We start from the raw sequence: 14,962 nt of genomic DNA, 5'->3' as shown, positions 1-14,962 counted from the left end.
ACTTCATCATCAACTGAATAAGGCCATATGCAATTTTTCCTCCTAGCTATGCTGAAGAATGTGACAAAGGGTGAAAGCTGGTAGGTGAATATGCTTGCAAGCCCTTTGTAGAACTCCGAGATAATTAGGAAAGAAATGAAAACACTGGCTGGAGTATAGAGAACAGTGATGTAGACATAGCCATTAGCTATCTATAGGAAGCAGAGCTTAAGCCATTCAAATCTTTCAGTAAAATTATGTTCAGAAGGTCCACCAAAATGGTTCATTTGTTCTGCACACTTTCTGGGCAACTTTGCATTATTTCTGCATGAGAAGCAAAGACTAAGATGATTAGTTTACAATAACAACAACGTCTTCTGAAATGAACCCAGCTATTTTACTGAATCATTTTTTAAATGGACCATTACTCTTTCCCTGTAATGTGATTTTCTGTAACATCTCAAGTGTGATACACCTAAAGAAATCCATATTATCACAGGCTGGATAAATCATTTTAGAAAGCACTCAATGCTTTTAACAGATACAGATTTTGACCATTTTAATCACATCTGGATAGGCCATTTGCAGCACTGAAATCAAGCTGTGTGTTCTCACACATGCTTCCACACTGAGTTTCAGTCGTGCATTTCTGAGGTTTAAAACCTCAGAAGAACAGTATAAACGCTGTGTCCCAAAGTTTTACCTGGCATAAAAATACTGAAGTGTGTCTTAATTTAAACAACCAACTTGATCCTTTAAAATCATGTGCAAGCCAAGTTTCAAAACCTTGTCCTTCACAATAATTTCAGGGGTATCTGTTTCTCCCAGATAAAAAGAAATCCCGTCCCTCTGCCTGTGTGACCTGCTCTCCCCTTTCCCCAACCTCACTTCAGGCTGCACCACTACCTCCTCACTGCATGGCAGCCAGGCTGGCCTCTTCCAGTTCCCAAACCTACCAAGATCTATCCCTTGTGAGGTGTTAAATACGCTTTTCCTCTACATCAGTGGTTCTCAACCTTCTGGCCCTTTAAATACAGTTCCTCATGTTGTGACCCAACCATAAAATTATTTTCGTTGCTACTTTGTAACTGTAATGTTGCTACTGTTATGAATCGTAATGTAAATATCTGATATGCAGGATGGTCTTAGGTGACCCCTGTGAAAGGGTCGTTCGACCGCCAAATGGATCGTAACCCACAGGTTGAGAACCGCTGCTCTACATGAAACACTTCAAAAGCTTCCCTCTTCTCATCCTTCACATTTCTGCCTTCCCACAGGGGTCCCACCTTCCCACAGGGGTCCTCTAGCCTACTCTTTGTCTTCATTCAGGTGAGAGCTTTTTGTATTTATTATTTGTTTTCATTCCTTTATTCAACAAATATTTATGGAATGTGTGCTGTGTGTCAGGCTCTATGCTAAACACTGGAAATAAAACAGTAAACAAAACAGACAAGCCCTGCTCTCAAGGAGGTACATTATACTTGGGGAGACAGACAATAATATTACATAGTATTATTATACTAGAGGCCCGGTGCACGAAATTTGTGAACTGGGTGTGTGTGTGTGTGTGTGTGTGTGGAGGGGGGGGGTGTCCCTCAGCCCAGCCTGCACCCTCTCCAATCTGGGACCCCTTAAACCAGCAGTCAGACATCCCTCTCACAATCTGGGACTGCTGGCTCCCAACCACTCGCCTGCCTGCCTGCCTGCCTGATTACCCCTAATCGCTTCTGCCTGCCAGCCTGATCACCCCTTAAACACTCCCCTGCCAGCCTGATCGACACCTAATTGCTCCCCTGCCAGCCTGATTGCCCCAACTGCCCTCCCCTGCCGGCCCGGTTGCCCCCAACTGCCATCCCCTGCAGGCCTGGTCGCCCCAAACTGCTCTCCCCTGCAGGCCTGGTCCCCCCTCCCCCCGCAACTGCCTTCCCCTGCCAGCCTGGTCCCCCCCAACTGCCCTCATCTGCCAGTCCAATCCCTCCCCCGCAACTCCCCTTCCTCCCCTCCAGGCCCGGTCACCCCCAAGTGCCCTCCCCTGCTGGCCTGGTTGCCCCTTACTGCCCTCCCCTACTGGCCTGGTCACCCTGAACTGCCCTCCCCTGCAGGCCCAGTCCCCCCAACTGCCCTCCCTCCCTTGCAGGCCCAGTCACCCCCAACTGCCCTCCCTTGCTGGCCTGGTCGCCTCTAACTGCCCTCCCCTGCTGGCCTGATCGCACACAACTGACCTCCCCTGCTGGCCATCTTGTGCAAGGGTGTGATGGTCAATTTGCGTATTACCTCTCTATTATATAGGATAATCTATATAGATAAAAGCCTAAGCGATCAAACAATTGGTCAACCGGTCAACCGGTCGCTATGATGCACACTGACCATCAGGGGACAGATGTTCAACACACAGGATTAGGCTCCCTCCTGTCTGGATTGGGCCTGTGGGGATTGGGCCTGCACCGGCTATCCGACATCCCCTGAGGGGTCCTGCGAGAGGGTGCAAGCCAGGCTGAGGGACCCCACTGGTGCATGAATCCATGCACTGGGCCTCTAGCCCTATATAATAAAGAGCTAATATGCTAATTAGACCGGACAGCAGAACAACCTTCCAGAACAACCAGTGGGCGGGGCTGCGAGGTAAGCTGCCGTGGCTGTGAGGGCAGAGCCCCTTGCACAAATTTCGTGCATTGGGCCTCTAGTATATTTGATAATGATGAATCCTACAGAGAAAAATAAAGCCAGAAATAGGCAATACTGGATTGTTGTTTTAAATTAAGTAGTCAGGGTAGGCCCTGCAGAGAAGTTAACTTTTATCTGTTATTTTTTAACTAGAGGCCCGATGCACAAAATTCATGCAAGGGGCTTGGTCCTTGCAGCAGCAGCAGCTTGTCTCGGTGGCTTGCCTTGGCCCTCGCAGCCCCGGCTTTGTCTAGAAGGTCGTTTAGCTGTCCGGTCTAATTAGCATATTATGCTTTTAGGTCAGGGACCATGCCTATTTTGCTCACTGTTATAAACTTAGCACCTAGCTCATGCTCAGTATTTAACATGCCTTTAGTCTGTGGATTGCAAAGTAAGGCCTCAGGCCTCTGACAGAGCACTAATTATCTGATATTCATCATATCAATAGAGAGCAAGTTCAACAGCTAAAGAATTATTTTACATTATATATAACTGACTTGTTACTTAAAGTTGTGTAGAAATCCTATTTTGGTAAATTATGTTTTCTATATTTTAAACAATAGCCCCACCAGTAAAACAACCCTTCTTAATTTATCAGTTTTCTAAGTTTGGATTTTCTTTTTTCCCCATCCCTATTTTACTGAGATATAATTGACATAAGACATTATGCAAGTTTAAGGTGTACAACATGTTGATTTGATACATTTATATATTGCAAAATGATTACCACCATAGCATTAGCTAACACCACCATCATAAATCTGGTGTTATATCAGATTTCTTAAAGGAGTAAACTTGATTATCTTAAGGCAGTGGTTCTCAACCTTGGCTGCACATTAGAATCACCTGGGAATCTTTTTAAAATTCTGATTTCTGGGCCTCATCCTCCGGAAATTCTGTTTCTTGTTACTAATGTTGTGGCCCTACCCCATAACAAAGAAACAGAATTTCCGGAGGATGAGGCCTGGAAATCAGGATTTTAAAAAGATTCCCAGGTGATTCTAATGTGCAGCCAAGGTTGAGAACCACTGTCTTAAGGGCTCTTGCTTCTAATAAAATCATACTTTTTTATTTTGTTAATCCTCACCATAAGATATTTTTTCGTTTGAATTTTTAGAGAGAGTGGAAAGGAGGGAAGGAGAAAAAGAGAGAGAGAGAGAGAGACAGAAACATCAATGTCAAAGAGACACATCAATTGGTTGACTCCCACATACACCTGGACTGGGCCTGGGACTAAACCTGCAACTCAGGTACGTGCCCTTGACTGGAATCAAACCTGCGACCCTTCGGTGCTCGGGGACGCCACTCTAAGCACTGAACAACACCGGCCATACTGTTACTTTAAAACACCTAAACACACACTTACCCTGTGATGCCAGATGTAACATAGTCTTTCCCCAAGTAGTTATAACCATGGCGAACGAGGTCTTCACACACATCCTTCACTTTACTGCCTCCAAAGGCGGTGCCGTAGTGGAATCTGCCATCTAACACGCCTGCCTTGCCCGCCAACAGCTCAATTAACTTTCCCACCTGTGGGATGTGAACAAATTAAGTGAGTACCTTCCAGTGGTATAGAAATCCTGTCTGTTTATTTAGCTCTGGCCTACTTCCCTAAAGAATTATGAAACTACTACTATTAATAAGAGTGATAAATTACTAGCAAATATTTATCTCTCTCCTACTGTGTGACTGACTGCTAGAAAAGCTTGACATGTGTGATCTAAGTTTATGCCTCCCAAACTGCTAGGAGATAGGTACTATTATTTCCCTGACTTTACCTATGAGGAAACTGAAGTACACAGAGGTTAAGCAACTTCCCCAGTCACATAGCCAATAAGTGCTGGAGCCAGGATTATAAAACAATACCCACAGAAAGGAAGATGCATTAGGTTCAATACAAAGGGCTCTCTTTTCTGAGGAGTAAGTTTGCCACCCAGAAGACTGCTCTCAAAAGGAAGGGCAAACTTGCTCCACATTCGCTCTGGAGAGGAGAGTCGTCCAGCATTGTCAGGAGCTGAGAACCTAGTTATCTGTCGAGGGGTCAAAGGGCCCTTTCTAAATATCAGTTTCAGGGTCCCATCACACCCACTAACTGCAAATCAACTGCCAGCTTTCTTCCTTAAGAGCAGTGCCTCTGAAAACCATCCCGACCGTCATTCGTGATGGGAAGCCATGAGGGTTCATGATGATGTCCGGACAGATGCCAGAGTCACAAAACGGCATGTCTTCCTGAGGGACGATCAAACCGCAGACACCTGGGGGAAGAGAAGATTTCATGCCACGTAAAGCAAACTGGCAGAAAGGAAGAATACAGTAGTTAACTGGGCCCTCCCTGCCGCCATCTCTATTTTTACTACTCTCAAACCTGCCCCATCGTCTCTATCAAGAGTAACAAAAGCAATTTCCAATAATCCCGCTAGATGAATAGTTCAAAAATGGCTGTCCTTACAGAAAGGCAGTGCAGCCTGTGGCCTGGCCTGCTGGCGCGACACTCAATGGTGCTGTCAGGCAGCTCACCCAACCTCTCGTGCCACCGAGATGGAAGAGCAGCGACTTCACTGGGTCCTAGCCCTGTCAATGTCCCTGAAACTTCAAGTCAGCAGCAATTTCAGTCCTTGTCATCTTGTCCATGACTTGCTACACATTGCACTCAAATCACAGGAATCCAAGTTCTCTGACCACCAAACACAGAACTGATTGAATGAGGGTTGTGTTTAAATTATGGTTTTAAAAACCTGTGACAAGAAGTACTCGTGTGTGGCTGACGTGCTGATGGGACTGCCTATTGGCTGCAGAGTGCTAGCTGGTTGGCTGATTTCTGCCAGGCTTCCCTGGCTGAGTCTAAACTGCCCTAAAGAATTTTAATTCCTATAACTTACAACTCATTACAAAAATGATCTTTGATTGAAGTTGTAAAGTTGAACAATAAAATTAAATAACAAAGTATTCTTGGAAGAAAAGACTAAAATTATAAATGTATCCTAAGAATGAAAACAGAACAAAACAAAAATCTACCAACTCCACACACCACTAATAGACTCCTAAATTAACTGTACATTATTACTCCTTTAACAGTATTCTAACTTGTAGGAAGTTTTTTTGATTAAATACTTGGTAATTCCTCTTACATCCTTTTCTTGGTAGGAGGAATAGGAGTATAATTTAGATTGTTAACCACAATCTATATAATCTAGAATTGAAAAACTATTATTGAATGGCATTGGACCCAAAAAATGCTTTTATATTTAGTAAAATTCCTTTTCCTGGGTATATAAATTACCCGTACCTATTGAAAAGAAATTGCTCTTAAAGAAACTTTTCATTGCTCAGTTTGATTTCTACATACGCACTTACACTATTTTAAAATAAAAGTTTGGTGATGTTCAAAGAAAAAGGACGCCATTTGCCTATTTAACATTGGTTATTAATACTCTGATTTCTAGTGGTTGCCAACAATATGGCAATTAGGTTTAATGGATTTGAATTCCATTGTATGCAGGTAGTTTAACTGGCTTTTTGGCTGAAATTGCATTTGTTATAAAGAAAGTATGCTTTCCTACACGAAGAGCAGAAACATTCAGTTCGCTTTATTTCAAATTCAGCTACAACATGTTAGAATTTAAATCAAGCACAGTGTGTGACCCTCATCTCTTCCCTCTGAAAATCCATCTTGTCCACACTGAAATTATCTGACAAAACACTAGGGCTACTAGGAAGTCTACTCTGAAAGAGATGAAATTGTAGATGCACAGATAACAACACTGTTTGGCAGTGAACAAAATGTTAAAAATAGCAAATCTTAAAGAGGCCAGTGGTGGGATGTGGCTGGGTGAGAATGCCATTCTGGAGGGTTCAGCTACATCCCTTAAAAACAAACCAAAAAAAACTTCAGCACCCCTCCAGCAGTAGTTCACAGGGGATGGATGCCTGCGGCTGCTAAGGAGGAAGCTGCTTGTTTACCCTCCAACAAGAGAAGGTGGAGTGAGGGGCAGGAGGTACCAAACCCAAGGAGGAAGCATGGCATACTTATACTGGAGGGGGGTAAGGAGAGGGATGATTTGCATTTTCCATTCTCACTTTTAGCCAACAGGTTAATTCCAGCAAATGTAACTTTAAAATGAAAGCAATGCTCTTTCCCCTAAAATCCGAATTTCTAATAACTCTGGTTGAAATCTGATTAATATTTAGCATAGAACTTCCTTTGGGGGAAGTTATTTTCTAACTAGCACTTTTCTGACATTGCACTTAAAACTACATATAAGTAACTTTCAGATTTTTTTCATTCCATTAGAGGAACCGCATTGGCCACATCTGAATCAAGGGCACCTGTAAGCCAAAAATTAAATCTTAGCTAACTTAAAATTACTTTAGGCTCTGAAACCCTTTTATATGCCAAGATGGTTCCCATAGCAGACAGCCCTGTGTTGTTTGTTTTGTGTGAAAGTGAATGATAAAAGATCCATGAAATCGACACAGAAAGCCAGAACAGCAGAAAGAACTGAGGGCTCTCCATCATTGCGGCTTCTACCCTCTGCTGACTTGCAGAACAATGGAAGCTACACATCCAACTGCAGATCTAACACAGCTGTGCATTTCATTAGATGGAGAGCACTAGTGACACAAGTAAATAATTAACTTATTCTGGTCCGCTGACTGTGCTTATGAGACCAGTCATAGCTGACAGATTTTAATACAAGTTAACACAAAGAAAACATAATGAGCTTAGAAGTTAAAACAAAATATTTAGACAGAATTTGATGATCTCAAATCTCAAATTAGACAGATGATTGTTAAAAGTCTGCATTTTACTGAATACATTAGGGGAGAAGAGAGCTCTCAATCTCAGACCCAAACTTTTTTTTTTTTTTTTTTTTAAGAAATGGTATTCTCTGTTTCAGAATTATTCAAATCCTTAATCATAGCAGGAAGCTTCCTTTTATTTTCAAATAAGAAAATGTAATTTATTTCCAGGAACAGAGCATAAAATCTCTTTCTATAAATAAACTCTTAAAGGTTATAGTCACTTTTCTTTAAATGCTGGTTTAAAAATGTAAATGATATGCAGTACACCTCAGTGTGTTAATACTCCCTGGGTCCTTGAAAAGAGGATGGACTACAAATAAACCATATCTAATGGAAGCTGTTGTAGAACAACTACTGATTCATACCTTAAATGCTTACACAGCCTTTCAGATTTTAAAATAAAATTTCATCCCCTGGCCCATGCCTGTGTCTCAACCCCATTGTATACAGCACAACCTCCTGGCAATGAAATGCAAATACAACAGTTTAACAGGCCCGAAAACATTTAATGTACTTATAGGGGCCACTGGGAATTAGACCATAGACTATAGTACAAAATTTTAACAAATGAAAATAGATAATAAGGAAAAACTGGCACACAAAAAGAGCAGAAAGGTTCTATAGAGACCCAGTCAAAATAAAATTATTCTATCACCATTTATCTTATTTTCAAGTTGTAAAGGTGAGAATTTAGGGAGTCTAAAGAAACTGCAAGTCTGACTGCCAAGCCGCTCAGGAAAGGCAAATTTGGGGACCCACTGTCACAGTTCCCTCAGTGTCATGCCCCAGACACTAGAGGCTCTTACACCAATTTGTTATTTCTATTTTCATGGCCTAGCAGAACAACATATAAATCACTTAAAGAATAGGTTTACCCAGCAAAAAAAACACACAAAAAAACCTCCAGTTAATCTGATGAATCATTCTTAGAAAGTGTTTCTAATTATAAACAGCAACTGACTTGTTCAAAAGTCTTTTTTAAAAATTAGTTTTAGTGTAATGGTCCTATCACAATTCAAATAGAAAAAAAGAAGGTAAGGATGTAATAAAAATGGTAAGGAAAAACTAAAGCATTCTAATACCGTATCAAGAAAGGAAAGCAACTTAATAACATCGCTGATTCAACAGATGTTCTGATGGGACTTCAATGTTTTAGCAACCCACAAGCAAATGGTTTTCTACTTTGTCGACAGCCAGGCCTCATTTTAATATCACACTGTTTCACTTTTTAACTTAAAATTTTTTTCCTTTAGCAAGACTACCTTCCATAACCACTTTGGGATTGAATGTACCGCTCCGAGGGTGATATATGTTCTTACTCTTCCTTCTTTGAGCGAGAGAATCATTTCCCTCAATTACCAAGCAGCTGCTATGTGACAAGTGCTGTGATGGAGGTGGGGACATAGGAAGAGGCTCAGGGACACAACTCCACTTGAGAGGAGGCCTGCAGATTAACCTGACTGAATACTGAAAATGAAAACATTTATACAATTCAGCTTGCCACATTCTAATGCTCTGCTTTCTGCAAGTGCCTGTTAGACAAGGCTATTTATTCTGCCCAGTTTGACACTTTGCACGAAATGAAGGGTGAAGTGATGCTGTGATTTTTCTCTATCAGTCATAGTGCAGGAGGAGGGCTGATGTTTAGTAAAGGAGTGATCTCTGTGCAATGCCTGGTCTTAATGAGGTTCATAAATGTGTGTGTGGGGAATGTCACCTGTAAAGGACTCACCACTTCTTGGATTCTCAGATCTATGTAGGGCAGGAGATCAAGGAATCCGGTGACCTTAATTTGACTCTCTGCTGTTCCACTGACATTGTGTTTCCTAGCGGGTGGAGGGAAAGCATCACTTTCTGGCAAGACTTAGTTGTTTGGTCTTTGTAATGGGGATAATTAGCACCTATCTCATGGGGCAATTGTGTCAAAAGAACAGATGAGGGGTACTAATGTCTGAGAGGTACTTTAAGGTCCTTAGAGAAAGGCGGCATCTAAATTCAAGGAATTATTATTATATAAGAAACCTAATTATTCTCAGCAGGAAGCAAACTAGCAAAAGCAAAGGTGACCAACTCAATGAATGGAAGAATCAAGTGCAGTTGCACTAACTTTGGTTGAAGAGCTGAAAAGAAGCTCACTCTGGCTGGGCTGTGCAGATAATTTCACATGACCAGGACAGTGTCTCCTAAGAACTTAAGAACTTCACAGGATTGGGGCTGAGGACTTCCAGTGTGGAGCAGTTTACTGCTGATGAATATAGTGGTAAATGGAGCCAAAGAAGCAGCAGGAATGCTTTCAAGTTTGACTGTTCGTATTAAGCAAAAAAAAAAAAAAAAAAAAAAAAAAATGTTTTTGCTTTGAATAAGCTCATCTCCATAAGCCTTTATATATTCAGAAATGTAAATCTCTAAATCAAAACGTGAAAGCTAACACAGGTGGTTATTCCCTTTCTTCCTTTCCCTCTTTCCAGTGATTGAATTAACCTTCTTTTATTTTCCTCAACACCACCTTAAATAATCCCAAGGGGGAGGGAAGGAGACAAAACTGTTGAATCATATTAGCTTTGTTCTGCTGTTGAATCACTTCCAGATCTATCACATCACTTGCCACTATCCCGGTTGACATAATTTTAATTCGGCTCTTCCTTACATGTTAACAGATAAATAATGCATAAGAAAACTTGATTAGCTTTCTTATTAAAACATCACTCTAAATGAGAGGAGGCGCTAGAAGACAATACAGTTTTTACATGGCTTTCCCATGAGCAGTTGAATGGTTGATGTGATAAATTTGCATAGTCTGAAGCACACAAAGGGCTGATTAATTGAAACCCTTACAATGCTTCTGGAAGCAGCTATTGTAAAACAATAACCATAGGAACTTTACAAAATACACACGGCTGAATGTGTCAAGAGCTTAATAAAATGTGTTGGGGCTACACTATTTGGAAACAGAATTGGAGATTTTTATTCTGGGCCATAAAACACTAACCGCCCTAATTTCAAAGCTTTAGTTGGATATTTACTGAAAGGTCAGAGGGTTACTGGCTAGCTGCTGAAGACCAAAATTTGTTCTTAAAATAGTAAATTAAATAAAATCTCCTTATAATAAAGGTGTCTATGTGGACAAAATAATCCTGATTTCTAACATTTAAGCAACAGCTGCCAGAATTTCTTTTTGGACCCAAACTCTGACGGATCGTTTGGCAACACACCTTATCTTGGGGCTCACACTATTAGCTCCATTGGCCCCTTCTCCCCTCCCACTTGGAATCTTTCATTCAAGCAGGATCAAGCAAAGTAGGGAGCCAAAGATATCCGACTTTGAAGCTTCAGTCTAGCAGAGAGGATTTTAGGCAGTCTCAAGTGCTACATGAGTACAAGGTGTTGTTATTATTATTATTACTTTAAATCAGAGTCTTTTCATTCTGTTTTAGAAAGCATAATCTAGAAAAAGGAAATAAATAAAGGTGTGGAAAAAGCAAAACTTTTACCCAAACCTTATTTAACAAATAAACTTTCCTCTCGGCTTTCTGCCACACACAAATTAAAATTTTCCTACTTCCCACAGCCTCTTCATACCTAGTATATAAATTCTTTAATCAAAGTCTTAATAAATTAATTCACCAGGTTGTTGAATCACTTTTTAAATGCAAAGTGAAAGCAAGTGACCTCATATGAAAATTTTAATGAGAGGGTCAAAGATAAATCTTCCAAACATTTTTATCCATAAATGCATAATCCTTATGAACCAAAGATACACAGAATCATCCCATTAAAAAAGTCTTTTGATAAGACTGTACTTCTACTTTAAAACAAAGGGTGACTTTACTCTATTTTAAAGAGCTATCTGAGGATTTAGGGGAGATACTGAGGAGTGTGTGCCATTATCTCAGATTTGCAGTTATTAAAAACTTCTGTTTGCCAGGACACTCTTGCTCAAATACAGTTCTTGTCCTTAGGAATACTGTTTGGTATTGCTGCCCAGTGCTGTGATCTACAGGACCTTTGTTGAGGTGCTAATCCTTTTTCACATGAGAGCCTGAGAAGTGTTTTCAGGGAAGTGATATATTGCTTTCCCCCTACATCAAAGGAGTCCACGGTTTCCTCCCTCATTGTGAACGGCAGCAAAAGCAAGAGGAAAATATAATAATTTGGTTTGCCTGAGCACTGAAATGAAACTTGGGAATTCCTTAGGCTGACAGATAATTGTTGTTAAAGAATTAAAAAACAAAAGAGCTGGAAATCTGCTCACCCCTTTTTTTAAAAAAAAATATATTTTTATTGATTTCAGAGAGGAAGGGAGGAGAGAGAGTTAGAAACATCAATGATGAGAGAGAATCATTGATTGGTTGCCTCCTGCATGCCCCCCACTGGGGTTCGAGCCTGCAACCCAGGCATGTGCCCTTGGCCGGAATCGAACCTGGGACCTTTCAGTCGCAGGCTGATGCTCTATCCACTGAGCCAAGCCAGCTAGGGCTGCTCACTCTTTTAATAAGTGAACTAAGCATCAGAAAAAGCAAGGCCCAAGATAAAGATGTCTGCTTTTGATGAGTTACCTTCACACAGAACTTATACCAAGGTTCAAGAGGCTTACATAAGTTATTTTGATTTTAATAAACAGTCTAGTTCCAAACACAACTCCAATCCACATTATATGTGGATGCCTCTTCCTAACTTTAACTCCTTCCATAAAGAGATCAAGAAAGAATATGAAGAGAAAACATGAAGAACATTCCAGACCTACATTCTACTCTGTTTCCCTCTATGGAGCATGATTATGCATCTATCATATAAGTCTGGCCTCAAGGTGTCCAGAAGTCCAGAGCATTTGGAAAGGATATTAAGACTTTAGGGCTTTAATATTTATTTCCAACTGAAATTAAAACAAAACTAAAAAACGTTCCTTCCCTTGAAAACAAACACGCAACAAACTCACAGCTTTGGTGCATAGAAGGTTATTACTAAGCTAGAGGCCCGGTGCACAAAATTCATGCATGAGTGGGGTCCCTAGGCCTGGCCGGCTATCAGAGCCTATCAGGGCCTGGTGGCTGCTGGCCGGGGTCTGGGGGCCTCCGGCCGGTGGGAGAAACCAGGGGAAGTTGGCTGGCAGTGAGAGGTTGGCTATGAGAGTGCACTGATCACCAGAGGGCAGCTCCTGCATTGAGCATATGCCCCCTGGTGGTCAGTGTGCATCATAGCAACTGGTCGACAGGTTCAGTAGTAACAGTTGCTTAGGCTTTTATATATATAGATCATCTCACCTTTCTCAGTACTTTGCATTCCACAAAAGGATGAACTGTTGTAAAGATTCTTGATCAAAGACGCAGCTCTTTGGGGGGGATTCACTGTGCATTTATTGATGAGGTACATCATGGACTTCTAAAGACCCAAAGAGGACTGTACTTTATTAACCTTTGAATTTCTCATTAGAAAACTGCACTGGAATTCCATTATCTAGGAGGTGTGCTGTGAGTGAGCCCTGACTGCTTCTCAAGTTGGAATAGTCTTTATGTTATTTGGGACCCCTCTTCTTTATGAAACACTTTCTCCTTCCTGCATGCTTGGCTTTCTGTTTAGTCATCTTCCATTCTTGAGGTCATAGAAGGCAACACTACTTATTGGGTCACATTTTTAACAGCTACTGATCAAACACGTTCACTTCAGTGGGACTTCTCTGATCAATTACACCTAATCTTTGCTTATGGCACAGCACTGATACTGATCCCCAAATAGTACTAATTCTCCTGCTCCAGTTCATCCACTCATTCTGTCCTCTTCAATCTTCCTCAGCTCTTTTATAACATAAACCACTGCTGTTTCGTTTCCTCTTCACATTTGTTTCATTTAGCTACTAATTATCCTACCAGCTTTGAAGTGTTCAGGCTTGAGAAGGATAGACACTCATGTTCTGTGAAATTAAATCAAGTCTCCTCTGATTATTAGAGAGGATATTTTAAGAGGCATTACCTGCAGAAATTCAACCTATACACTATGCATAGACCAAAAGAATCTTTAACAACAGCTCTCTCAAAGTCAACTTTTTAAAAAAATATATATATATATTATTGATTTTTTTTTTCACAGAGAGGAAGGGAGAGGGATAGAGAGTTAGAAACATCGATGAGAGAGAAACATCGGTCAGCTGCCTCCTGCACACCTCCTACTGGGGATGTGCCGGCAACCAAGGTATATGCCCTTGACTGGAATCGAACCTGGGACCCTTCAGTCTGCAGGCCCATGCTCTATCCACTGAGCCAAACCGGTTAGGGCTCAAAGTCAACTTTTAACAAAAGATAAAAATCAGGCAACACACACGGCCATGTTGCTTTCTGAACATCAAGAATACAAACTTAATGCTCTAATGCAAAGGGGAAAAGAGGTAGGCATAAAGAGACCCTAAATAAAAATAATCTTTACATTTTTCACATGTGTTAGCTTGCAGGTGGTGCTATAAAGAAAAAACAGTATTTCCAAACAACTTTCCACATCAAGAGTGAAAACTAAGTTCAACTAACTACGGGTCCTACCGTGGCATGTATCTAGACCAATCACAAACAAATCACTGCAGGATCATGGTGTGACACATACACCCTGAAAATTCACAACACTATCAATTTTTATCAGCTCATGTCATGACAACCACAAATAGCATAAATATTGTGAACTACATTTTTCATTTCATTCACATTTTCCTTGCCAACATCCAACTTTTAGGTCTGATCCAGTTCCTCTCTGGCCCCCACACTAAGGGCTGGGTTGTTGTGTGGCTTCTTGGAGACACTGCCAGCTGTGCCCATGCACGTGACTACAGCTCACTGTCCCGTTTCTGGTTCCAACTATCACAGCTTAGCCAGATGAACAGGAGAATGGTCAAAGTTGAGGGCTCAAAAATTTATTTCCGTTTATATCTGCTCAAATTCTTAACAGATTTTGAATTTTAACTAAGACTACTAAAACCTGACCAGAGTATATGCATATATGTATAACCCATGGACAAAGACAATAAAGTGCTGAAGACCTGGGGTGGGGGGTGGTGGCAGGCTAGAAGGGGTCAATGGGGGTGGGGGGCATACGTAATACTTTCAACAATAAAGATTAAAAATAAATAAAATAAAAATAAAACCTGACTAGAACACCAATCAAAAAAGGGAGTGGGAATAATGTTTTACAATGAGTTGATTTTAGAAGAGATACCGGAAAAACACAGCTCTATGTTAGCAGTATGTCTTTATATGAGTTTGGCAGGCATTTCTGGAACAAAGTATCTGGGGAATAGGGTTTACTCTGGATTGGTGGCTGAGAAGTACTATGTAAAGTTGTTTATCCAGGAAGAATAGGAATTTTAAGAAGATGACCACTTAAGGAGGAAACAGAAAAGATATATTAAGAAATATTAGTATTCAAGTAAGACTCAGGAAAAGGCTATGTCTTACCCAAAGGGAAATCTCAGGGAAAATGGCAATCCAGGGGACAGAGTGGTAATGGGCTATTCCCTGCAGGAGCTATTATTTGC

General features: G+C 41.0%; 1 protein-coding gene across 1 annotated transcript in view; it reads right to left on the bottom strand.

The window, feature by feature from the left end:
• POLR3B (RNA polymerase III subunit B) overlaps nt 1-14,962 on the bottom strand; it is a 107,927-nt gene that overhangs the window by 10,528 nt on the left and 82,437 nt on the right. The window contains exons 24-25 of the mRNA XM_081082846.1: nt 4,798-4,901; nt 4,010-4,176 (exon numbers count right to left, since the gene is read on the bottom strand). Coding sequence (XP_080938972.1) covers nt 4,010-4,176; nt 4,798-4,901 — 271 coding nt within the window. The remainder of the gene's footprint in view (nt 1-4,009; nt 4,177-4,797; nt 4,902-14,962) is intronic.

Source organism: Myotis nattereri (genome assembly GCF_964212035.1).
Source record: "Myotis nattereri genome assembly, chromosome: 2".
In the NCBI taxonomy this organism is placed as follows: Eukaryota; Metazoa; Chordata; class Mammalia; order Chiroptera; family Vespertilionidae; genus Myotis; species Myotis nattereri.
The sequence above is the reverse complement of the archived record's forward strand: the minus strand, read 5'-3'. Positions and strand labels throughout refer to the sequence as shown.